The sequence below is a fragment of the Schistocerca americana genome, chromosome 3, assembly GCF_021461395.2.
Source record: "Schistocerca americana isolate TAMUIC-IGC-003095 chromosome 3, iqSchAmer2.1, whole genome shotgun sequence".
NCBI lineage: Eukaryota > Metazoa > Arthropoda > Insecta > Orthoptera > Acrididae > Schistocerca > Schistocerca americana.
Genome location: NC_060121.1, coordinates 568,369,045 through 568,395,286, shown reverse-complemented (window position 1 = coordinate 568,395,286; position 26,242 = coordinate 568,369,045). Strand labels below are relative to the sequence as shown.

The 26,242-nt window shown below is 38.8% G+C and overlaps 1 protein-coding gene across 1 annotated transcript in view; it reads left to right on the top strand.

Moving 5' to 3' along the window:
• Positions 1-18,699: 18,699 nt before the first annotated feature.
• The window catches only part of LOC124607282 (glutaredoxin-3), a 48,350-nt gene continuing 40,807 nt past the window's right edge, over positions 18,700-26,242 (top strand). Inside the window, exon 1 of the mRNA XM_047139562.1 lies at positions 18,700-18,890. Within this exon, the coding sequence (XP_046995518.1) occupies positions 18,841-18,890 (50 nt within the window). The 5' untranslated portion in view covers positions 18,700-18,840. The remainder of the gene's footprint in view (positions 18,891-26,242) is intronic.

Sequence of the window (26,242 nt, the reverse complement as noted above, 5' to 3'; positions counted from 1 at the left end):
GGTATTCCCTCTGCCCACTCTGATTGCAATAATTTAATTTCTACCTATTGTATTGCCTATTGTAATTGTAATGCTTATTTTGGTGACAATGTTGATTCCTATGATACTGTTGTTGGGACCTACCCCCATATTCCGCTCCAGTTCGGCCCTCTACTGTGGCGGTTCTTCGTTTTCTGATTGATATTGTGGTCTACCATTGTAGTTACCTCTACCGCCAAAACCTCTTCCACCTCTCATACCTCTATTAGTTCTCATTGCTCTCACCCCATATTCCTGCTTCTGTTCATTCCTGTTATTATTATTGTTGTTATGGTAATTACTATAATTGTGCCTGTTCTGGTTATTATGGTTGGACTTGTTTTTCATTGCTTCTATTCAACACATTCTACCCTTCGTAAGAAATCTTTCTGGTTGCTACTTGCTAAGCTAATGTAACCTCGTACATTCCAAGGTAACTTGCTATGCAACACTTGTAGCAAGTGCGCCTCTGTTACCAAACCTCTTACATTATCTACTTTTCGACACAAGTCCTCACAGTATTCTCTCATGGTCTTGTTGCCACCTTGTTTGAATGGTGCAGCATCCAATAAATCCTGGTATACTTCACTCTGTTAACTTTTGGACCAAAATTCCTCTTCAAATTTACTCAAAAACTCTTCTAAAGTTTCACAATCCTCTGCAGCCCTACTTGCCTAGTTCCTAGCTTCCCCAATTATCTTAGTTTCTGCTATCATTGTTCTGTTTTTCTCAGGGAGTTCCCCAGCAATCGAACTCCTACAAGCTTTCATAAAAGTTACAGGATGTATTTTACCTTTTGGGTCAAATTTTTCCAACTCGGCACCTACATGGTTGTGACATGCCCCATCCAAATGAATACATTATAGCTGACTTCTTCGCATTTTCCAAACTCTCAACCCTTTCAGCAATTTCAGAAGTTACTGTGATTAGCCCTTCTACCTCCTTCACTTTCAATTCAGAAATTTGTTGATGTACATGGTTAGCTAAGTCTTTATTTTTACCATCTACATCTTGCTTTATTACTGCTACTGCATTAAAAATTTTTGCCGTCTACTGCCTCTTCTACTGCTTTCATTTTGGTTTCAGTGCTTGATTGCATTTTAGCAATTTTGGTATCTAATTTAGTAACGGATTCCTGTATTTCAGTTTTTATTTCCTGGGTTACGACCTCATGAGTTTCTTTCATCTGTTTAATTTCAAAGTTTACTAATTCTGCACTAGTTTCAATTGCATTAATACGTCCTTCATAGGTGTCTAGCCTCTCCTCCATTACTTTTAGTGATGCCTCCATATTTCTGTTTACAGTGTCTGTCTTTTCGCCCAGTGAGCCTATATTTTCATTCACTTCCTCTTTCACTAAGCCTATATTTTCATTCACTTCCTCATTCATCAAGCCTATATTTCCATTAATTGTTCTTGTGTTTCCATTCATTGTTTGCAACATGCCTACCAACATTCTTAAATTCCAAGTGGGTTCCAATATGTGTTCCATTTTTACCTTTCCTACATGTACTGTGTATGCAGTTGCCCTTTTTGAACTACTTTGGTCACTACCTGTGACTTCCTGCTTTATGGTTTCGATTTTTACTTTCTCTGTCTTTTGTAAGTCCTCTTCAGCCCCACTACTCTTTGGACAACTCTCAAACATGTTCTGGTTTACTCTTAAATACTGTGCCATCTCTAGTTCAACTGTGCTATCTTCCCCATTGTTACTATTTGGAATTCCGCCATCTTGCTCTACCTTGTCCATCTCACTTAATAATTTTTGCTTGTAGGCATCTTGAAATTTCTTACAAATTAAGAAATCGTGTTACTAAAAATACATCCAATTTTAAATGCAAAGTTCTGGACAGTACTTCAATTTACCGTCCCTATCGCCTACGGTCGTCACTTGTCAGTCAGATAGCACGAAAAACTGGCTACTGTGACGAGTCCTGTCATGGCAAAGCCATATGCGATGCCACTACCCGAATTTACTGTATTATTATTAGACCATATGGCATCGGACTTCCGGAAAGCGGCTCTCGCGTGTAATAGGTTTGAATAGACACCCTATGGTGATGCAACTGCTACGCGGAATTTTTGGAATAAATAATGATAATGGCGCGTAACCAACTTATTTTTACGTCTATATTTGATTATTAGTAGCACTGATAATCTCTTTGATGTGACTGAACAGGGAGCGGCGTTAATTCCGACTATTTTCTCTTGTAATATAGCTATGCCGATACTCACGCACCATAACTTTTTTCTGATGTTGCAGCGCATAGAAATCACTGCATATGGGGTAATAATGAGCTATTTTCTTTATATAATTGATTACACTCGGGGATTCCCCCCACACCTAAACATTATTTTACGTTACGTCAAGTTCTCTATTTATAATTAAACATCCCATAGCATTACAATATTCAATTACAGTCATTTTGATATATTAAAGTAATATTACATTTATATTTTTACTACACGTGACAGTATTATTTAGTTTAGTTCTTTTGTTATTTCACTGTCAGTGTGCAGCACAAGCCAGACACTGTCTCCTGCATAGCGTTCTTTAATTTAGCTGTCACCAGGCCAGGTGGAAGCACTTACGTTTTGCCTTCGCTTCTGGCCCACAGATGGCATAAGCATCCACTTTCTCTACTGTTGCGCATTGACTATGCCTGCCCCTCACTAAACGGCACATTGTCAGATTACAATCCAGCAAGTAACACGTAATACTGTTCCTATTATTTTTAATATATTCGAATATATTTATGTTTTGTTATTTTTTCCAGCAGCCCAGTGGGTCCCTGATCCAGTAGTAGTTGAAATACAGCAGTTCACAGATGATCTCTCAGATTTATCGGCCTGCTGTCATTTAACTAACAACAATTTCTCAATCCCTCTTCCTTTAGGGCAATTGCGAGTCAGGTCACCGTAATGAGAAGATCAGTACAACCAGTAGGGATCATTCAAGGGCCGTAGTTGATTTTGTCAATTGGCATGCAGTTGTACCTGCTTGATGCGTTAAAGCATCCTTTCTTGTAGAAAAGATGCTTGCAGTACACATTCTAAATAATTAGTTGCTTAATGTTAAGATAGCAAGTTAATTCCAACATGTGCTTTTACCACATGTAGAACGCACATCATACCGGCGCCGTACCAATATCATACTGAAGTCACATCCATGTCGCCTCATGATAACACATGCTGATGTGTAAATCCATCCATTCTTGTAGACAAGATACACACAATACTCACTTTAAAGAAACAGCTGCCTGACCTTAAGACAACAAATTAATTCAGCTCTGCCTTTTGAGGCGCTGCATTTAAACTCCATAGTGAAGCATTGAGTTGTTTCATAAATAGTAATAGTGGTGTATAACAAAATATTATGAGGTAAAACACTTTGGCATTATAAAATAATGATCTCGTAGCTTATTCTGCAAAATGGTGGTAAATATTACCATTAGACACATTGATGACATCAGTAGGGGTGTAGGATATGTTCTGGTCCAAATCACCGATAGCATCATCCAGTGCTCTGGCAAACGCACTTGCTGCATTTCGCAGACATCAGCATCAGCAATCCCAGAATTGATTATGTCAGCCTCAGCGTTCCCAGAATTGCCCCTTCCCCTCTCCCTCCTCTTTCCCCTTGTGGCCAACAGCATTACATGTTTGTGAGAGAACGAGGCTCCTCAGGGCACCAATGGTGTGCATGGTCAGTTCCTCATACTTCTAAGACATTTAATCTTTATAATTTGATTGTGTGAATGCCACTGTGTGTACTTCATCCAATATAGAGTGCTACCAGCAGCATCAGTAGCTTGGAAGAAGAAGAAGAAGACTATTAGTAACTATTTTATCTATTCATTTCTAATTATTATTATTATGCTTGTGTGTATCATAATATTTATAGCTCTGTTATTATTGTTAAATATAAGGATACTCAGATATTCTTGCTCAAACTACAGCAGCAACAGCGGTCACTGTCCACAGCACGTTCTCCCAACATCTCCACAGTTCTGAAGATGCTCTTGTTGGTCAAGTTAAACATGTTAAAATAAAGAGAAAGTTACATGTGGTTGCTTAGCAATTTTAATTTTATTTCAAAGTACTTCTCAGAGCTGTGGATCATCAACAGTGTTTGTTCTTTCAGAAATACATATAAATAGAAATTTGCTGGTTACCTATTTACTTTGAAAATCAAGGAATAATTAGTTGATGACTATTTAGTTTTAGGAAAACCTTGTCAACTGTTGATGCTGTGGACTCTGTAGTTGAATACCTGCTTCAAGTGTCTGAGGATAAAGGCTTTGCTCAAGTCACTTTTTGTGGTCTAAGCAAAAACCCTTTGATTATGTAGGGTATATACCACAACTAGAAAAAATGGATTTCTATAGCATTAAAGATAAACTATGAAAATCATATCTACAGAACTGTAAGCAAGTTGCATATGCTCATAAGGAAATGTCCAGTAAAGAACAAGTTAACATAGGTGTTCCACAGGGATTTGCAGTGGGCCCTATCTTATTCCTGATAATGATTAATGATCTGTTATCATTTACGAAGCCCATTACATTACTATGTGCAGGTGACAACTTTTCTTCACTATAGTAATGATTTCAGTAGCCTTAAACTTGTGTTGCAAAGACAGTTGCTCAAGTATTCCATTGGTTCAAAGCAGATGGATTATTGCTGAATGAAAGCAAAACACAGCAGATGGCTTTTGATAAAAAAAAAGCAAGCATCCTTCAGATGATCCAAGTTATGTTAAGCTTTGGGGGGAGGGGTATATTTAGATCAGGGCTTCCCAACCTTTTCAGCTGGCGGACCCCTTCTTCAGTTGAAAATCCATAGCGGACACCTACTCAGTCAAGAGCACAGTAACTTTAAATTTCAGAGCCAAACCCTTAGGAACTGAAAGCTTCTTAATGCAAGTGCCATGTTCCCAATGACCTCCTCCCCCCCCCCCCCCCTCAAGTATCAATAGTCTTTGGTTTGGAGATGAGTGAAAACAATTTGAAATTAACTATCCAATTTGAATCCCCACTGTATCCAGACACTTACTAGTGGATTTACTCCCTTTGTTCAACACACTATAGCCTGATTAAAATTACTTGGTAATTGACATTTCACCTAAGTTTAACTTCCGTTAATGACAAAACACACACACACACATCTGTTCAAGGGAAGACTCGAAACACCGGTGGGAGCGGCCGCGCAATCCACGACGACATAGCGCCCTAGACTGCGCGGCCATTCCCTGCAGCTGTGAAGAAAAGAGGCAGACCCCTGATTCGGGATACAAACACATCACGAAAGAAAAGAGGCCAAGGAATTGCCTTTAAAGGACTATTGTTACATGTGTTGTGCAATGTGTGGGAATACATTCACCCAGTTTACATGTGTTTCCAAAACCGGATTTCGTAAGCCGATGTCCCAGTTCCACTTTTGGTTGGTCAGATAAACACTTCAAAATTGATTCTGGAAATCTGCTTTTATAAAGCCGTTTTCCAGTTCCACAATCGATTTCCGTGCCCATGTAAACAGCTCGGAAAGTCCAGTTATTTTTACGTCTTTGCGTATCTACTGAAAGGCAGCTGTCACGCCATAGCCGGCAGCTAGCAGGCGGCGTTGCAACAGTGTACTGTCAGTTGGTAGCTGGCAGCTGGCAGGCGGCGTGGCAACAGTTTAGCCACAGCTGACAACTTCCACTACTACTTGGACACTAGATCATGGCAGTCTGCCTTGACTGTAAAGAAATTAGGAAAACAAACAAACAGACTCTGTTATTTCTATATAAGAAGACAAAGCATTTCACAGAACCTAAGACTTTTTTTCTCAAAGGAAACAATTCTGGCAGAGGAGGTTTACCTTTTACAAGGCGGCACATGAAAAGTCCTCATTTGCTTACGCATGCAGCCAGTTGCCACTATATAGTATTAGAGTAATAGCAAGTAATTGTAATTGAAGTATAGGCAGTCCATATTTTTAACTGAGAGGACGGAATATATTATAAAGAAAGAAATTAGCTTTAGAGATAATTTTAATTTTTGTAACAAAAATATCAATACCAACAGAATTCAATTAATAATTATTTTGTAAATGATAGAAGACAGAAACAAAATTCCTACAGAGTTACATTTCAGGTGCGTTCACTAAGTATCTACAAATAAAATGCTGTTTTATTTACTATAGATGAGTCTGTAGGAATAATAATGGAATCCTAATGTGATGGTTGAGGTGCTTCTGCTGACACAATTTTGTAAAGTTGGGTTCAGTTCTTGACAACTGGAGATGAATGTCTTGTTCTGCATCTAGACAGCTTCGATACTTAGTTTTGTGGGCAGCACAGATCGAGAATCTAGATTCACACATGTAAGTTGTGGCAAACGGAAGAAGTACACGTTTTGCCTTTTCAACAAGGGGGTAGTATTTCTTGTTATCCAAACAGATCCAAAACTGTGAGTAACTGTCAATGTAAAAACTTGAATTCGAGGTAGGGTCTGTGCCAATTTCTATCAACAACTCATATTCATTTGATGATAGAATGTTTGGCTTTTGGATACAGTGAATAGGTTGACCACCCATTCGTATTTCTGCATCTTCTCAACTGCAGCTGTAGGGAAATAATGCTCCAGCAACGATATCAAGCTTCAGAGATGTTCCAGGATTTCATGAAACAAATTCTTCCCAAGCGCCAATGTTTTGTTTTTCAAAAACTCTTTGAGAACAGCAAAACACTCGACCTCCCCCTCCTCGACACTCTCTGCCCAAAAACTGATTTTTCTCTTGAATGCTCAAACTTTGTCGATAGCAGTGACCTTTGTTTCACTTTGCCCTTGGAGTGAAATATTCATTTCGTTCATTTTGGAGAAAATATCTGACAAATAGGCAAATATACACTGCCAATTTTCGTTATTAATAAGGTCTGCTAATTTGGTGTTATGCTCCAAAAGGAAAGCTAAGACTTCCAATCTTAATTCGTACAACTCGTTCCACATCATTACGAAATATCGTATTCATGATCCATGGAACTAGTATTAATCTAATCTAATCTAATCTAATCTAACCGAGAGAGTGCATTCCCATGTGAGAGCCACCTCACTTCTGTGTGGAGAAGCAGGGTACGATGAAGGCTTCCCATATCTTCACACAGTACCGTGAAAAGTCTTGACTTCACAGTGGCCTTAATTTTATGTAGTTAATGATTTCAGTGAATTTGTCTCAAACTTTCTTGAACGAAACAGGCATTTGTTTCGTAGCTAAAGCGTATCTGTGCAGAGCACAATGACTACTGCTGCAATTCTTGGCGTTTTATTTTCGTTATTGCCCTAACTGTAGGACCCATCATAGCTTTTGCACCATCTGTGCACACATCTGTGCAATTAGACCATGAAACTTCGTTAGTCTTTAAAAATCATCCAATAGACGGAATATTTTAGCACCTTTTGTGTTGGCAGGTAGTGGTCTGCACAATAAGAGGTCCTCCTCAAAAACATCCAGAATATTCATAAAGGACAAAAGCCAATAAAATCGCTAAATCCTGCAACATCAGTGGATTCATCCATCTTCAGAGAAAATGAGTTGTGTTGTATGTGAGAAACAAGAGTGTCTTTCACATCATTTCACATGTCAACAATGCGTCTCTTCAAATGGCTCTGAGCACTATGGGACTTAACATCTGTGGTCATCAGTCAATGCGTCTCTTGACACTATTGTTTGATAATGGCACTGAAGATACAAGCTTTACTGCCTTTTCGTCTAGCATGCAAGAAACAATATCATTAACACATGGCTTTATGAGATTTTCTGCGATTGTATGAGCTTTGCCTGTTTTTGCCACTCGATAACTGACCAAGGAAGAAGCTTTTAATGAATTTTCGTTAGTTGTTTTTGCATGAGTTTTCATGCAATGCTGAGAAGCAGCTATTTCAGCACTCTCCCTTTTGAAAAAATCGTTGTCTTTAGCCTGGAAATCCGGGTGAGTACCTTAAAAATGACGGCACAATTTAACTGGAACCATTGAACTGTTCAGAAGCACTCGTTCACAATTACACACTGAGCTTTACCCTCCTTTGTCTCAATAAAGCCCATTTTTAAATAGCTTTCGTTGTACTTACGCTTCTTGGTTATTCTACTTCCACAGGATATTGCAACCAATGGAGTACTTGCAGCGTTTTCACATAATAAAGCCGGCTGTGGTGCTTCTTGTGATTGTTCTTCCATTGGTCGCCCTCCCTCCTCATTCATTTCAACTGCAAACTTCCCTTGTTATGAAGTCGATGGAGAAACTGCATCCTTCTTCAATGATCCTGACTTCAGCCATCGATCCATGTTAGAAGTAATAAACTGGTCAAAAATCGACTTATGAAATAGGCAGTGCACTGAAAAAGCAAGTTTAACATTTAATTATGCCTGGGGCCGCATACGTGCCAGCAAGCGCTATGATTGGTCGGCAAAGCTCGCTCCGCGCATGCGTAAAAGGTTTCAGCTCATCTAGCGCCGTGAGCCGGCGCACAAACAACCCCCGTATTGTTGTGAAACAGCCGATCAGAGAAGCTGTATTATCGGGCACTAAACTGTGTATGTGTTCTCACTTAGGAACCGCAAAGGCTGCTTGGGAATACGACCTGAAGTAAAAGAACACATGTTTTTCACACGCAGAAAAAAGTGATGAATTAGATTTTCACATTTTTATTCAATAATTTTACTCATTATTTTACACAATGTGGTGAAAGGTGGCCGCGGACCCTGTTGAAAGAGCCGGAAGACCCCTAAGGGGTCCGTAGACCACACGTGGGGAAGCCCTGGTTTAGATGATAATTATCTTGAGATCAATATGTACAATACAGCCTATTAGTGATAAGTTGTCAAGAGCAATTTATTTGTTAAGACAACTTAAGGATTGTGTAACTGAAATACTTGTTAAAACATCCTATTTCACATTTTTTGCAAGGCATAATAGTTCATGGTATTACGTTATGGAGAAACACTTCTTTTCTGCATGATATCTTAATAATGGCTATTAACCTGACAATGTTAAATTTAGTGACTTAACTTCTCTGTATATTTCAGAAACCACTGTAGCCATTGACATGAAACTTTTACAGCACATTAAACTGTATGTTCTGAGTCTACTAAAGTACAATAATTGAATTTCAGCCACTGCTTTCGGAAATACAATTTTTTAATTACATGGTTAAAATTTTGTGTGCTTTCTTGTACATTATCCTAAATAATTTTAATTTTACGTAACATTATGTTCTTATTTTAGTTCAGTAGACTCTGGATATATCTGTTATTACTCCCTGAAAATTTGAATGCTTTACTCAAAGTGGTTTCTGAGATTTAGGGAAAATACAACAGAAAATGTAAATTTTCAGTAACAGCTTCTAAAGTTTCAAAAGACTGTAACTCACTTAATATACGGTTAATTTTTTATTTTTAGTCACCCAGAAGCACCCTGCCCCATACTGTATATCATCCTCTTGATCTTTTTCCAAGTTTTTTCTCTTTCTGGTCTCCTTAGTGCCCAATTGTGCTACATACTCTGCTTTATCAATGTGAATCTTATCCCTCCGTTCAAGTTCTCTGATGTAGTTTCCTCCAGGATTAATTCCCATATGCTGTAGCACTTTCACCCTACCAATGTTGCCATCATTAAAAGCAATAACAGCATCGCTCATCCCTCACTCTAGTGTCTTCATTCCAACAAAAACATATTTTTGTAAGTGAGTCCATAGAAGATTGTTGAACGACTCACTGAGATTTTGAGTCTGACCATGCAGACACTTCTTCAGTAATTCAGAATTTGCCAGGTCTTTGTAAGTAGGTTTTATTACATCTAAGACTGCTGCTGGACTGGAATGTTTATGGCTGTATGAACTGTTTGAGTACTGGGCATTGCAGTAATTGCACCTTGAATCAGGTCCAGAAGGGCAAAGGTGGTGTCCTGGTTTTTCATCAGTTGATGATCTGTGGAAGAAGGTAGCCCATACTGCCTGCTTCATTTTCAACAAATCCTCAGTATTAATTCTCTGCTTCATTTTCAACAAATCCTCAGTATTATTTCTTATGGCCATTCCATAATATTACTGTAGTTCATCGATAATTTTGTCTGTCAGCCTGCCTTTTAAGGTTTTACTATCAGAAAGTTTCTTGTCTCTCAAACTTTGTTTCAACTTTCTCAACCTCAACCATCTTCTTCTGGACATGACCTTTATAACACAGCAATCCACAGCCTTTTATATAAAAAATTACAGATTTTATTCAATCTTGAACTAATGCACGTAAAAATTTTTACATTTTCGACCAGTGTAGATTACATTTAAAAAATAAAATAAAATACTTCCCTTGTGAGTTTATATATATATATATATATATATATATATATATATATATATATATATATATATATATATATGGTTTTACAGTGTGTTTTATGTGAAGAACCAGAAATTACATTAATATATATATATATGTTAATGTAATTACTGGTTCTTCACATAACACACACTCTTTTGTGAACACATATACTGCAGTCATGGTTTTTATTCACAAAAGAGTGGTTTACATGTGTGTTATGTGAATGTTTTAATATATATGAAGAAGAAGTAACCAGAACCAAAATGTAGAGAAAATCTACATTGTTACAACAGAAGAGAATATATATATACCCTGTACCACAGACTGTCAAGTGTCAAGTTACTTAATAGCTATGAACTCAGCAGGCAAAAATTATTTAATAAGTTTTCACAGACTGTACAAGATCTATCGAAACAAGGGTTCAAACAAATACTTCATGACTTGTAAAATGCCCACCCATTCTATGATACAAAGCAATTTATCAACGGTATTATAATAAATGTAATGTTGATAACTAGCCTTTTTTAATTATCAGTTGTATTATGCTATGTGTGTGGTGTGGTTTATTGCTCTAACGGCCTAATGATAATTGCATCAAGAATGGTCACAGGTTTGTTCCAGTCGAGAATGTCACAGAGATGCAGAAGAAACTGAACTGACAGTCGCTCAAAGAAAGACGAAAATTTTTCCAAGGAAACCTACTTACAAATTTCGGGCACCAGCCTTAAGTTATAAATCCAGGGATGTACTGCAACCTCTTACCTGTCGGTCCCATAGGAATAGCGCGGACAGGACTTATTAGAGTGCACAAAGGCATTTAAACAATCATTCTTCCGTGCTCCTTACGTGAACTGATGGGAAGAGCCCTATTAACTTGTACAGTGGGAAGTAGAGCCTACTCTCTACCATTGTGCATTGTTGGTGCTGCACATTTTAGAGATTTTGATCGAGATAAACTCAGGCTGCAGTGTTCTTCTTCAGCACGCAAGTGTAGAAGAGTACACAGAATCAACTAATTGAAAAACCCGTGCAATATGCATGTGTATTTATACGTAAAAGCAGGCTTAGGAATTTTCCCTTATGTGAGACCGCGTGTGCCGATTTAAAGTTCTAGATTCGCATATTTTACTGTTCACATCGTTTCTGCGTAATCTTTCATTGATTGTATCAATATCCATTTGTACTGTGACATATTGTGAAATGTCAAACATTCACGAGAGCCGCGATAAACTCTCTGTTATCGTCAATTGTAGGCTTAAACTTAATTCTGCTCTGTTAAAATTTTTGAGAGCAGTAGACCTATCCTCTCTGAAAACAATGTTTCTCCAATTTAATTGTACAATTACGTGAGAAATAGGTTATTCTGAAAATTTTCGGATGCTTACATTACTATATTTTCGCAAGTTACCAGTACGAGCATTTTGGATACGTAATTCATTTCGTAGCAAGTCAGCGTTTGTGGTTCGCAGCTCTGCCAAAGAATACATCAGACTTGAACTTAATTGTACAACAACGCAAATAAACCCGCGTTTTGAGAACTTTCGGAAGTTACCACTGTCCTTTGCATAATCTATGAGCAATCTGCAGAAAATCGGAGTTTGTGTTTTGCTTAGTGTAGCAGATTTTCTGATTGACGTATTCGGATACAACCTGTTTCCTTTTAAAGAGGAGAAGCCCTATACATTATCTGCATTTACAGTAAATTAACTCTATTTCCGAGTTTGTCAACAACTGTAATTAACATCAGAACGTTTTAGGAAACTAGTAATTGTTACCACAGGTTTTTGTGTTGCCTTAATAGAAATCTCGTTTTTGTATTTGATTCAATTCTTACAGGGAATTAGCAACATTTTAGCACAACAGATTAATAGATAATCAATTGACTTAATTTAAAGTTATTTGTTCACTGTCTTGAAATACATTGCACCAGCCAAAATGGAGCCCACTGTGAACACTATTCTTGAACACAAGACAAGTTGGTTGACGTTCGTAAGCAGTTGGAAATCGCCCTGACTACTATCAAATGATTGCAAGATGCTGCAAATTGGTGTGTTGGAAGTGCACCTGAGAATCGTTTGCCTGTGATACTGCATCTGTACCAGAGGTACCTCAAGTACTATCCTCTCCTGTGGATCCTGTGTCCTCTAAATAAAGTATAGGATCTGTCATCAGCTGTCCACTTGATTGGGAGTGGCATGTCAATGATAGATCTAGGCATCCTTTACAGGGTGGGCGGGTACCAGAGAGGATTCGTCATGTTGTACCAATACCCCTAACCAACAAGTTCGAGGTGTTGTCTTTCCCTGAAACTGAGCCAGTGGAACTCACTTCACCTGTTTTGGGGAAACCTGTTTTGTCCGCTGTCGCTGGCCGAAGTGGCCGTGCGGTTAAAGGCGCTGCAGTCTGGAACCGCAAGACCGCTACGGTCGCAGGTTCGAATCCTGCCTCGGGCATGGATGTTTGTGATGTCCTTAGGTTAGTTAGCTTTAACTAGTTCTAAGTTCTAGGGGACTAATGACCTCAGCAGTTGAGTCCCATAGTGCTCAGAGCCATTTGAACCATTTGTCCGCTGTCAGGAGGAGGTAAATGCAAAAGGGTAGGAGTCTAATAATAGTTGGCAGTTCAAACATATGATGTTAACCATTAGGTAAAGGGCAGGGATAGGAAAGGACACCATGCTGCACTCAGTGTGTATGCCTGGGGGCCTCATGTTAAAAAGGCTATTCCAGCAGCCATTGAAGGAACAGGGCGCAACCAACTGCAGATTAGGCGCACATTGGAACAAACAATACCTGTTGTTTGGGCTCCAAGGTCATTCATGGATCATTACAGCGACTGGTAGAGAAGATTGAGAAGACCAGCCTTATTCATGGAGTTTCAACGAAGCTCACACTTTGCACCATTGCCCCAGAACTGATTGTGGCCCTTTCCTTCTGACTCAAGCGGAAGGACTGAACAAGAGACTTAAGAATGTTCTGTGACATGCTAGGCTGCGACTTTCTGGACTTGCGCCATAGAATTGAGAACTGTAGGGTCCCTTAAATGGGTCAGGTGGGCATTACACATCAGAGGCTGCTATTCAGGTAGCTGACTGTGTGTGGGATGCACACAAGGGTTTTTTAGGTTAGGCAGCTCTCCATTGAATCCAGATAACGACAGCTGTAGGAAACCCAGAAGGATCAGTTTAAGTTCGAAAGAAGTGCCTCCCACAGATGACAGTATTAAAATCCTATTGGTAAACTGTCGAAGCTTTCTCGATAAAGTGCCAGACCTTGTTGTGTTTGAAACTCACATAATACTAGCTATAGAAAGCTTTTTCTAAACATGAAATTGATAGCAGTGAGATTTTCGGGGAAAATTTAAGTGTATATCAAATAATAGGCAAAAGGGAAATGGAAGTGGTGTAGTTGATGCAGTAGACACTGAGGTAGAAATTGAAGCTGCATGTGAGATCGTTTGAGCAAGACTCAGTATCAGGGGTGGACATAAAATGATAATTGTTTACTTCTATCCCCCACCAAACTCATCTCCTGCCGTAACGAAAAACTTTAGAAAAAAACCCAGTTCACTTGTACGTAAGTTTCCCAATCACACTGTAATTATCAGTGGAGACTTTAATCACACAACAATTGTTTGGGAAAATTACAGTTTTGTTAGTGGTAGGAGTGATAAGACAAATTTACTAAACGCCCTCTCTGAAAACTACCTAGAACAGTTAGGAACCCCACTCATGACGGAAATACAGGGTGACTCAAAAAGAATACCACAACTTTAAAAATGTGTATTTAATGAAAGAAACATAATATAACCTTCTGTTATACATCATTACAAAGAGTATTTAAAAGGGTTTTTTTTCACTCAAAAACAAGTTCAGAGATGATCAATATGGCCCCCTCCAGACACACGAGCAATATCAACCCGATACTCCAACTCGTTCCACACTCTCTGTAGTATATCAGGCGTAACAGTTTGGATAGCTGCTGTTATTTCTCGTTTCAAATCATCAATGGTGGCTGGGAGAGGTGGGCGAAACACCATATCCTTAACATACCCCCATAAGAAAAAATCGCAGGGGTTAAGATCAGGGCTTCTTGGAGGCCAGTGATGAAGTGCTCTGTCACGGGCTGCCTGGCGGCCGATCCATCGCCTCGGGTAGTTGACGTTCAGGTAGTTACGGACAGATAAGTGCCAATGTGGTGGCGCTCCATCCTGCTGAAATATGAATTGTTGTGCTTCTTGTTCGAGCTGAGGGAACAGCCAATTCTCTAACATCTCCAGATACTGTAGTCCAGTTACAGTAGCACCTTCGAAGAAAAAGGGACCAAAAACTTTATTGGCTGAAATGGCACAGAAAACGTTCACCTTAGGCGAGTCACGTTCATACTGAGTTGTTTCCCGCGGATTCTCAGTGCCCCATATACAGACATTGTGACAGTTGACTTTCCCGTTAGTGTGGAAAGTTGCTTCATCACTAAACACAATCTTTGAAACGAAAGATTCATCTGTTCCCATTTGAGCAAGGATAAAATCACAGAAATCGATTCTTTGAATCTTATCAGCTGCAGACAGTGCTTGAACCAATTTCAGATGATAAGGTTTCATAACTAATCTTTTTCGTAGGACTCTCCATACAGTTGATTGTGGAATTTGCAGCTCTCTGCTAGCTCTGCAAGTCAATTTTCCTGGGCTGCGAACAAATGCTTGCTGAATGCGTGCTACATTTTCATCACTCGTTCTCGGCCGTCCAGAACTTTTCCCTTTGCACAAACACCCATTCTCTGTAAACTGTTTATGCCAACGTTTAATACACCACCTATCAGGAGGTTTAACACCATACTTCGTTCGAAATGCACACTGAACAACTGTCGTCGATTCACTTCTGCCGTACTCAATAACACAAAAAGCTTTCTGTTGAGCGGTCGCCATCTTAGCATCAACTGACGCTGACGCCTAGTCAACAGCGCCTCAAGCGAACAAATGTACAACTAAATGAAACTTTATAGCTCCCTTAATTCGCCGACAGATAGTGCTTAGCTCTGCCTTTTGTCGTTGCAGAGTTTTAAATTCCTAAAATTGTGATATTCTTTTTGAATCACCCTGTATATTGGAGCTAATGGTAACAAACAAATCTGACCTCTTTGAGGATCTTCACGTCGAAACTGCTAACAGTGAGCATGACGTAGTTGTGGCAACAATCATTTCTAAAGTACAAAGAACAACTAAAGCAAGCAAAAGATATAAAGTCAATAAAGCAGATAAAAAAATCAGTAATGTGGTGTTTTAATGAGGAACTTGAAACTTTAAGCACAGAATGTAGAGGAACTTTGGCTCAAGTTTGAAAGAATAGTTGACCATGCACTGGGTAAATATATATCCAGTGGAACAGTTCATAATGGGAGCGAACATCCATTGTATACAGTCACTGTGAAGGAACTTTGAAAGAAACATAGATTACTGCATAACAAGTGAAAAATGAAGCCTAGGGCTATAGATATAGAGAGATGCTGAATGAAACGGATTTGGCTGTCAAGAGAGCAATGGGTGATGCCTTCAATGACTACCGTAGCAGAATATTGTCAAGTGATCTTTCACAGAACCCCAAGAAATTCTGGTTGTATGTAAAGGCTGTTAGTGGCACCAGAGTTAGTGTCCTGTTCCTAGCGATTGAGACAGGAACTGAAATTGAGGGCAACAAAGCAAAAGCTGAAATGCTTAACTCCGTTTTCAAAGTGTTCCTTTTCAGAGGAAACCCCAGGAGAATTGCCCCAATTTAATCTTCGTACCACAGAAAAGATAAATGAAACGAGAGTTAGTGTCAGTGGTGTTGAGGAACAACTGAGATCATTAAAAATGAACAAAGTTCCAGGGCCCGATGAAATCAAGGCGGTTTGCAGAGTGTGGATGTAAATGCATTTCACAATGGTATGTAGAGTATGTATGTAGATATCTTTCGTATGCTGTTCGAACAACACCATTAGACCTGTTTCGCGAAGCCTACATTCATTCAAAAATTGTGGCCGATTGCAGTTCTTTCATCGGTAATTGTAACAAAAACATTCGTGGTGTTCTTAAACTATCATGGATAAAGTAACTACTATACATTGGTCCATTATTCACTGCTGTCTGCTCCTTGTTACATACGGGAATAACTTTGTTTGAAGTGTCAAAGTTTTTGTATGATATGGCTGCATCATAGCCCAATCTACACCCAGTAAGTCTATGTCTACACACAGCCTGTTACTACTAAATACGAGACACAGTTCCGAATGTGTAATGTTGGCACAAGTGTTTAATGTGAAAACTTTCGTCGGAACCTTCGACCATAGATACTAATAGACTGGGCAAGCAGTGCAGCGGCTATACATCTGGCGTGGCTGCAACATAGAATCACGTGACTGTTGGCAGAACGTCGGCGGGAGTTCAAGGCAGCATTCTGATTCCTGATTTCACTTCCAGTATTTCTCAGTGGATTTCCTGCTAACTTCACCACATTAAATGTAGCTTATGTAAACACAGCTAGAAGTGATAAATTATTGCGTAACCACTGTACAAATTTAGTTTTACAGCCATTACTTCACAATGAACTTTGTGAACTGCTGAAACACTTTCGATGTTCGGCAATATATTCGCCGCGAATATTTCAGTATTACCAATTATGAGATGCATTCTCTACTAACAATACGCGTTATGCACTGCATAAAACGTAAATATTGCGTGTGTGTGTTTTAGTGCCTTGGTTGTAGAAAGTGTTATAGACTTCATAAATCGGCATAAACAACGAAACCTGTAACGTAAACACACGTGTTCACATCGAATGTAACGAACTCAATTGTGTCGTTCACCCACAAAACGTAAAGCAGTTTCATTTGAAAGCTCTTTTTTGGTTTAAACAGTTTGTTTCGTAGATGTATCAAATACAAAATCAGTACCTACTTACATGAATACTTGTTCCACAGATCATGAGTACGATACTTCACAAATGATATGTCAGTTTAATGAAAGGTAGACCTATCACTACATGACAATTCTTCCAATCACTTATTTATACCTAAAAAATCGTCTACTGAGTAGCAGCTGTCATTCATAGATTCTTTTAGTTTGATTTTAAATGCTGTTTGGCTATCTGTCAGGCTTTTAATGCTTTTTGGTAAATGACCAAAGATTTTTGTAGCAGCATATTATTTATCCCATACATTACAGCTTATTATCTGGAAACTAACATAGGCCATACAACTACCTTTTTGCAAATGGTATTCAGTATTTGTTCCTGATATTCGTATGTTTTGTAACTGGGAAGTACAAAATAAAACTAAACCCTGATGAGAAATCAAACCCCTAACTTGTTTTTGCAAATTGTTCTTTAAAATAATACCAGCATAATTCACCCCTTTTTGTACCAAAGTCAGATTTAATCCAGGATAGTAAAAATCATCCTTTCTTCTTGTGTAGTAGCAATGCACATTGCCATTGCTTTTGGAGTGGGAAGGGTTATTGGTAATAAATATCTCTCTCTCTCTCACACACACACCCACACACACACACACACACACACATACACACAATATGTATATATATAGGTGTGTATGTGCGGATGGATGTGTGTGTGTGTGTGTGTGTGTGTGTGTATACCTGTCCTTTTTTCCCCCCTAAGGTAAGTCTTTCCGCTCCCGGGATTGGAATGATTCCTTACCCTCTCCCTTAAAACCCACATCCTTTCGTCTTTTCCTCTCTTTCCCTCTTTCGTGACGAAGCAACCGTTGGTTGCGAAAGCTTGAATTTTGTGTGTATGTTTGTGTTTGTTTGTGTGTCTATCGACATGCCAGCGCTTTCGTTTGGTAAGTCACATCATCTCAAAGTGCTTCGAACAGATGCGTGTGTGCGCAGTAGGCTTGAAATCTTTTCGTTTCACTGCCTGTATCCACATCTGCCTGCGCCCTTCATCCTTTGGAAACCTATACGAAAGAGAAAAAGCAGCTTTGTAGCTTACCATTGCAAGATACATATACGTTTGCAACGTGCGCCTGGAAACACACACAGCACTTCAAACCGCCAATTTACGTAACTGTGGCGTTCTGGGTAAGGATATGATACACACAATAGTTTATCAGTATTCAAGAAATGCCGCTAAATTATACTAATAATACTTACATGTGAAATTTAATGTTACTTCCCTTCACAAAACGCTCGGTACAACCATAAGCACAACAGGATACCACCATTGTTTTGCCAATAGTCACGTGGTATAGCAGTAGAGATGTTGGTGCCACGAAATATACGTCATGACCAGTCTACCAATATCTATGGTCGAAGGTCGGAACAGCACAAATATTATCTGTGGATACAGCATTATTTTGGTGTCCGTGTATTGTTATTGGATGGCAGAGGAGAAGCACAAGGCTGTGGAAGGTGGCATTTTTTGACTGAGTTTGCGCTCAAGTGTATTTCAGCTTCTAGGTACAAATAAAAATGGGTGTTATCAACATACAGACGAAGACTGAATTCGAGGATGTTGCAAAGTGAGTGTGAAATCTTCCGCAGTAAAGATTGACAAAGTTTGAACTCATTAATTTCGGTTATTCTCTTATTATGGATTAATTGTTTCCCTCGAAACGATGTTGAATCGAAGTCGTTACCATTAATTTCGCTCCAGTAATAATACATTGGTTTTTGGTTCATTGTAGATTCAGGAATCTGTCAACATATGAAGGCGCTCGATAGCAATAATTTTCAAGACAACAGTATTAAATACCTGTGCGCGGGCCTAAAGTAACCATGTATTTTATTTTCCTAACAAATAATTCAATTACCTAGAAGGTAGGAAAACAGTAGTACACAAATATTTGCAATATGCTGAATAGTAAATTAGTATGGTTAGCATACTGTAGGCCAATTTAATAAAGTAAATAGTAATATGAACATCAGATTTTGATTTGTCCATTACTAAATTACCTAAAAAATTATTGGGTCAATGTAATTGAGTAAAGGAGATGTGGTGTTGTGGTCTTCACTCCAAAGACTGGTGTACCTCTCCATGGTACTGTATCTGCTGCAAGCCTCTTCATCCCTGAGTAACTGCTGCAACCTACACCCTTCTACATGTGCTTACTGTATTCATCTCTAGGTCTCCCTCAAAAATTTTCACTCCACCCCACTACTTAATTGGTCATCCGTTCATGTCTCAGAATGTGCCCTTCCATCTGATCCCTTCTTCTAGTCAGGTTAGACCACAAATTTCTTTTCTCTCCAACTCTATTCAGTTCCTCCTCATTAGTTATGTGATCTACCCATACGGTTCTTAAGTAAATAGTGGTTGCATAGTCCATATCATTTCAGGCAGGATAAGGTAAAAAATCTTAAATTTATAGCCTTGGATGTAATTGAATTTAGCGTGTGTTACATCTCAGGAGTAACTAAGATACCTGTATATTTACATTTTGTCCAAAAAAAAAAAAAAAAAACCTAGCGTGAGATACAAGCCACCAAAGATGCCTCGACCACCATTTTGCACATGCGATTTTCTGGGAAAATTTTAAAACACTTTATCTCTGGAACAGTTTCAATATTTTGTTAGTTTTTTTTAAATTGAAGGGTAAGTATTTTATGATTACAATGATAGCTTACACATTGAACATGTGGGTCAAAGTGCTTTTGCTGCAGTATTCAGATTTTCGTTTAATTTAAGAAAAAACTTTTTCTCCAATAAATACTAATCCCCCCCGTTTTCTTTTTTTTACTGTTTATTAGTATCACATAGTACTAAATACCCTGCAAAGGAGCACCATTGTTAAGTTGAACAGATTTTACAGATGATTGAAAATTTTGCCTTGCATTTAACCAGTTTCCATAACCACATTATCCCATATTCAGTTAATGAAACCATATTTTTATAACAGTGAATTTGATTTCTTCTGAAAAATGAGAAAGAGGCACATGTTTTAAACATATTAAATGGTTCTAAAATATATGTGAAAGATGTAAAATCTGACAGGTTCCAAAGCATACAACTTCTGTGCATTCTGCTTTGAACTGAAATCGGCTATTCAGTGAACAAAGGTGTGTTCCACTGCATCATTATCTTCCTTTGATATTGAATGATGCCTTCCTGTTGAACCAAGAGGAACTGGGGAAGTCACAATCTTCAAAGCATTGTGAACGGGAAGTGAACACTGATTGTGTCACTGCTGTCGTAGAAATGGAAACCCATATCCAGGAGCCAGATTATGTGGTCGGATTAAGTTCACAAATATTTCATTTAACTCATAACGTATATCTTTAACCTCTGTGATCCACCAGTCACAGCCACACACACATGCCACAAGCATCCCTTTTCCCAGGTTGTGAATCTGAATATTCTCATGATGTTTCAGGGATGTTGTCTGGACAAATGATATTTCTTCTTGAATCTTGCTTTTTAAAGTGCATTCAGCATAATCATCGCTTTGAGTGCAGCTATTGGTCTTCTGAATTTCTTTCATAGGGATAGTTTAGTTGGACCAGTTGTGCTTTTATGCTGGCAGAATTCTTCAGTTTCCTCTTTGGACAAAAGAATAAGGGCTGTAGATGTGTATGATTCCATCGCTCTTGTAAAGTACTCGGCATTCTAAATTGCAGCTGTGTTTGGACTGGAAAGATTGTTTTGTAACATGATGCTTCAACGAGCCTCCTACACTATCAAAAGGCCCCTTCCCATGACCAGCAGCTTTGTATGTCCCCGCAACAATATTAGAAGTGACTGGAAGCACCATCGGAAATTATGATGATCTTTTCTGCCTTTGGCTGCAGTTGTTGTAGGATTTTGAGCATTGCCAGCAATGTGTGTGCTGAGTTGTGTTATGTGTCGTAACTTATAACTGCAACACTTATGGTTCTTTTCTAAAAATATATCACTCCTGCAAAAGAACTTGTTCATTACTCCAGTGGTACCCTTGTTCTTTTTGTGGGAGAATCATAGACCAGTTCTTGGCAAAATCACGAAACACAGTCCTTCAGCATGTACACATCCCTTCACTTCTGCAGTGTGTTGTTGTTGTTGCATTTTCTTCATATGTTGGTGTGTTACTGCTTTCACTGTCCATTTCCTGAGTTCATCAATGGCACAGTTAATGGCAACAATTTTCTTAGTTTATTTTCCTCCCATGTTGCATATGTAACTTATGAAGAGTCATCTTCTATGTCATTCAGACAAAGTGTTTGTAAAGAGAATCCTCCCTTTCCAAGACAGTCACCACATTCCTCAAACAAACAAGACTCACGCTTTATATTACAAACTGCTAACGACTTCACATGCTCAACAAAGGTGTCGTATGTCACATGTTCACATAGGTTCTCCAAAGTTACCACACTAAGTTCAAAATTTGTACAGTGCACACATAAAGAGGCGTCCCTAGGTTGTTGTGGAACCACCCACTTGGGATGTAATGCGTAAAATTTTGATCTTGAAATGTCTAATGTTGTATATTCGTTCTTGTATGTGACAAAAGTTTCTTATAATACTGTGAATCCTTGTCTTTCAACTGTTACAGTGTCCTTTTTGTTGGCGCTGTGCTGAGAACAGTCCCATTTATCTCTCAGGTAAAGTGACTGTGCTGTTTGAACGTGTGCTGCTTCTACAGGATAACCATAATAGGGATCTGGTCTTCCAAACACTCCGTTTACTGATCTCACATTTGATTTCTCCATATATTTTGGTGCTGGTGGACTATGATGCAAAATTGTTTTCTTTGATAATAACTCTGGGATGATAGTTAAAGCTTTCACCTTTTCGCTGTAGGATGCACACAATTCAACAGTTAAATTGATGTGTGTGAAAATGAAAAATTTGTGGCAAGTTGTGGAAGCTTCCTTTTGTTCATTTTCTTCTGCATATGGAATTTCTACTTTGAAGAATGCTATCAGTTGTGCTTTGGTGTACTCCCTCACATCTTCAGTAATTTCTCTGCACTTTCTTGATGGATGGAGCTTATGACTTGAATTCACCCATCATGGTTTTTTAACAGGGGTAACGTCTACCTCTGTAGCTGACTTATTCAGGAAATGTAGTTCTTTCTCTACCTATGGAAAATCTGCAGCATAGGGGACATCACTTTGTTCTTGTACTGTCATCATAGGTATTCTGTCAAAGTATTTAGAACATAGAAAGTCATCACTGGAAACATTTTGACTTTGAAACAGCCTTGAAATGAGCCCAACTATTCGCAACCTGAAGAAACTCTTTGTTATGAATGTGCAAGTAATCCGCACAAGTCTCTCTTCTTTGGCCCTGTCTATCAGCAGAATCCTCACAGACACAGAATTCCCTGGATGGTCTAAGGCTCTACAATAAAGAAATTAGCTATGAACAACTGCAATACAGAAACCAGCAATGAACAACTGCAACAAAGAAATCGACAAAACAACAACTCAATAAAGATCTTAAAAATAAGCAGAGCAACAAAGAAATTAGTAATAAAATAGAAGGTTAATTTTAATCTTCTTGGTAATAAACACCCACAGTAAAAAAATTAGGCCTTGGAAGTTAAAACATGAACATTGTTTATTGTAAAACCTATTCAACTTAGAAGTGAAAGTTGTCCTTTTCAGGGCAGATCAACAAAAAATAAAACTTATGATTGGCATTTTTGAAAAAGACGCTTAAATTAAAAAGAAACCATTAGAAGGCTACAGATTGACAGACATGTCCAAACTGAGGATATCATTGTAATAATAAAGTAATTATCTTAAAAGAAAAAAAAGCCTGCCAAAATATCTAGAACTGATTAGCCTACATTTTTTCCAAAATAGTATGTGCAAAACAATGTTTGAGACCATCTGTTATGGACAAAACAAATATGCAGATTAACATAACCTAAATTCAATAAATTCGGGAACTATGAAGGTAACTGCCCTGCATGAATAGGATTATTCAGTGACTTGAGGTATGATGGAAGGGATGGTGCCGGAAGATTCTGGTAAAATCTTCGATATTAAAGGTGGGTGAACAGTAATAGAAAAGGAAAATTATGTAGAGAATGACTGCAGTGTAAGACTACGTAATAATGTGGCCACTGTTCCACTTAACAAGAGAGACAACATTAAAAATGTACATAGTTCTGTAAGCTGCCTATAAATAATGCACAAGATGTTCACAAAATGAGCACTAGGGGAAAAAATCATATTTAACCAAGCAAATAACAAGCTGTAAATGAAATTTTACAATGGAACATTGCATATGAATCACCACCTTTTCTGGGACTCGCAAATTGAGAACTTTTGTCTCAGTTTCCACAAGCTGTAGATTTAATCATGACAGTAAGAATTTCATAATTGAATAGAAAATCAGGCAGAGAGATTCCACATTATCATAACTATTTTTAACACTCCTGGAACAAGTTTGTAGATCCCTGACATGAGAGAGAGGAGGAGGAATACAGGTTAATAGAATGTTCTGAACCACTTTTGTGGAGCTAGGTAATTAGCTTTATTGCATCATAAACTAAACTGTAACTCATACAACTCTGTTAAAAAGCACAGTGAACAACAGACCAAAAGATATATAAGAACGAAGAGAAAGCAGAAGTTAGTGACTGCACCAATGATAATTATTAAATATCATTTGCACAAAGCATTACACAGCACATAACAGTGCACTTCACCACCTCAGGCATGTCGTCCAGACCGGGTAACAAAGGGTCATACACAGACTGCTGATGGCACATGTGAGGTCACCTGCGATGTCCATTGTGGCTGATCAGTAACACATGATAGAGTATTTGTTGAGTCCTTGATGTATTAGATGAGTGCGGAAAGCAGGTTTAAGCCTGTCAACAGTGATGGTGGTTGACGTACGCCTCATATCAACTTTGAATGTGTTGTCGTCCCTACTGATGACATGGTAATGTCCATCATAGGGTGCGTGCAATGGGATGCATACTATGTCATGCCAGACGAAGACATGATGGCACTCCCGTAACTCGTTGAAAACAAAAGTGTTGCGGGTCTTAGTTGCCGGGTTTGTGTATGTAGCATTTGTACAAAATCTGACCGGTCTGTGCAGTCATCTGGCATGTTCGCAAAGAACTCGTCAGGCAGTTGTATCAGCTGATCATATACAAGTTCTACAGTCGTGGCTTTCAGGTCTTCTGTCAGTGATGCGGGGAGGCCCAGGGGAACGATGGGCAACGCCTCTGTCAACCGCTGTGTGTCGTGACATTGGAGCGACACTTTCAGTTGGCGTTGCATGCATTCAACTACACCATTCACTGCTGGGTGATCAGCTGCAGTTCTAATCCACATTTTACCTAGTAGCACGGTGAGTGCATTTAACAGATACAACTTAAATTGTCTTCTCTCGTCTGTTGTAATTCGTAGAGGCACACCGAAACAGGCGATCCATCCCCAGAAGAATGCAGTCACGAAAGTTTCAGTGGTAATGTTGGCGATAGGCGACACCTTGGGCCAGCATGTAAAACGATAGATGGCTGTAGGGCAGTAAATGTATCCTCCTGATGGTGGGAGATGTCCTATGACATTTAGGCGGACAATTTCAGATCGATGGTTCGAAGGAAGAAACATGCCACCAAGTGACCTAATATGCCAGGCTGACTTTATTTCGTTGACAGGCCACACATTGTTCCACATATTGCTTGCAATCTTTGTCCACGTGTGGCCAGACAAAAGCTTGCTTCTCCATGTTGGTAGTGGCTCATACTCCATGGTGCGACATGTTATGTAAAGAGGCAATTGCCTGTTGGTGAAAGTCAATAGTCACAGATGTATCAGTAATGAAGTACTATTTGAAAGAAGCTGCATAAATATTCAGACAGATCTTAGTAAGATTTCAAAGTGGTGCAGAGATTGGCAACTTGCTTTAAATGCACTTCACAAAACAAAAAACCGTGGTGTCCTATGACCATAATATCATTGAGTCACTGTTGAATCGGTCACCTTATACAAATACTTGGGTGTAACACTTTCTAGGGCTGTGAAATGGAATGATCACGTAGGTTCAGTCATGGGTAAAGCAGGTGGGAAGACTTCGGTTTATAGGTAGAATGATGGGAAGTGCAATAAATCTACAAAGGAGATTGCTTACATATCACTTGTGCAACTGGTTCTAGAATATTGTTAAAGTGTTTGGGACCCATACCAAATAGGACTAAAGGGGATATTGAACTTGCATTACAAATGGTCACAGCTTTGTTTAATCCATGCAAGAGTGTCACAGAGACACTGAAGGAACTGAACTGGAAGGCACTTGAACATAGACATAAACTATCCCAACAAAGTCTGTTAACAAAGTTCCAATAAATGGCTTTAAATGATTATGAATATATTACAATCCCCTACATATTGCTCACATAGGGATCATGAGGATAAGATTAGAATAATTACTGCACACACACAAAGGCATTCATTCAGTCAATCATTCTTCCAGCACTCCACATGTGAATGGAACAAAAAAGAAACCCTAATAACTGGTACAAAGGGATGTGCCCCTCTGCCATGCACTTCATGGTGGTTTGCAGAGCATAAATGTAGAAATGGCTGTGGTTTATTAGCGGTGATGTCACAATATAGCAGTGCAGTTGTCAGTGGCAGTGTAATACGGCGGTTGTAGGCCTGAGGGTAGCACTAACAAATCTCATAATTCAGTATCTGATTGATGCGGTGTGGTGAGAGTGCCAAAATCAACTGCACCAGTGATTGCTTCAATCCAAGAGAGAGCATCAGCTGACTTGTTTAGTTCTCCATCAACATGAACAATATTGGTAGTGAATTGTCCGATATAGTCTGGATGTTGCAGCTGAGAAAGTGACGCTTTCTTAGGATGCTGACAGAAAGCATTTGTTAGTGGCATGTGATCTATGATGAGAGTGAACTGCTGTCACTC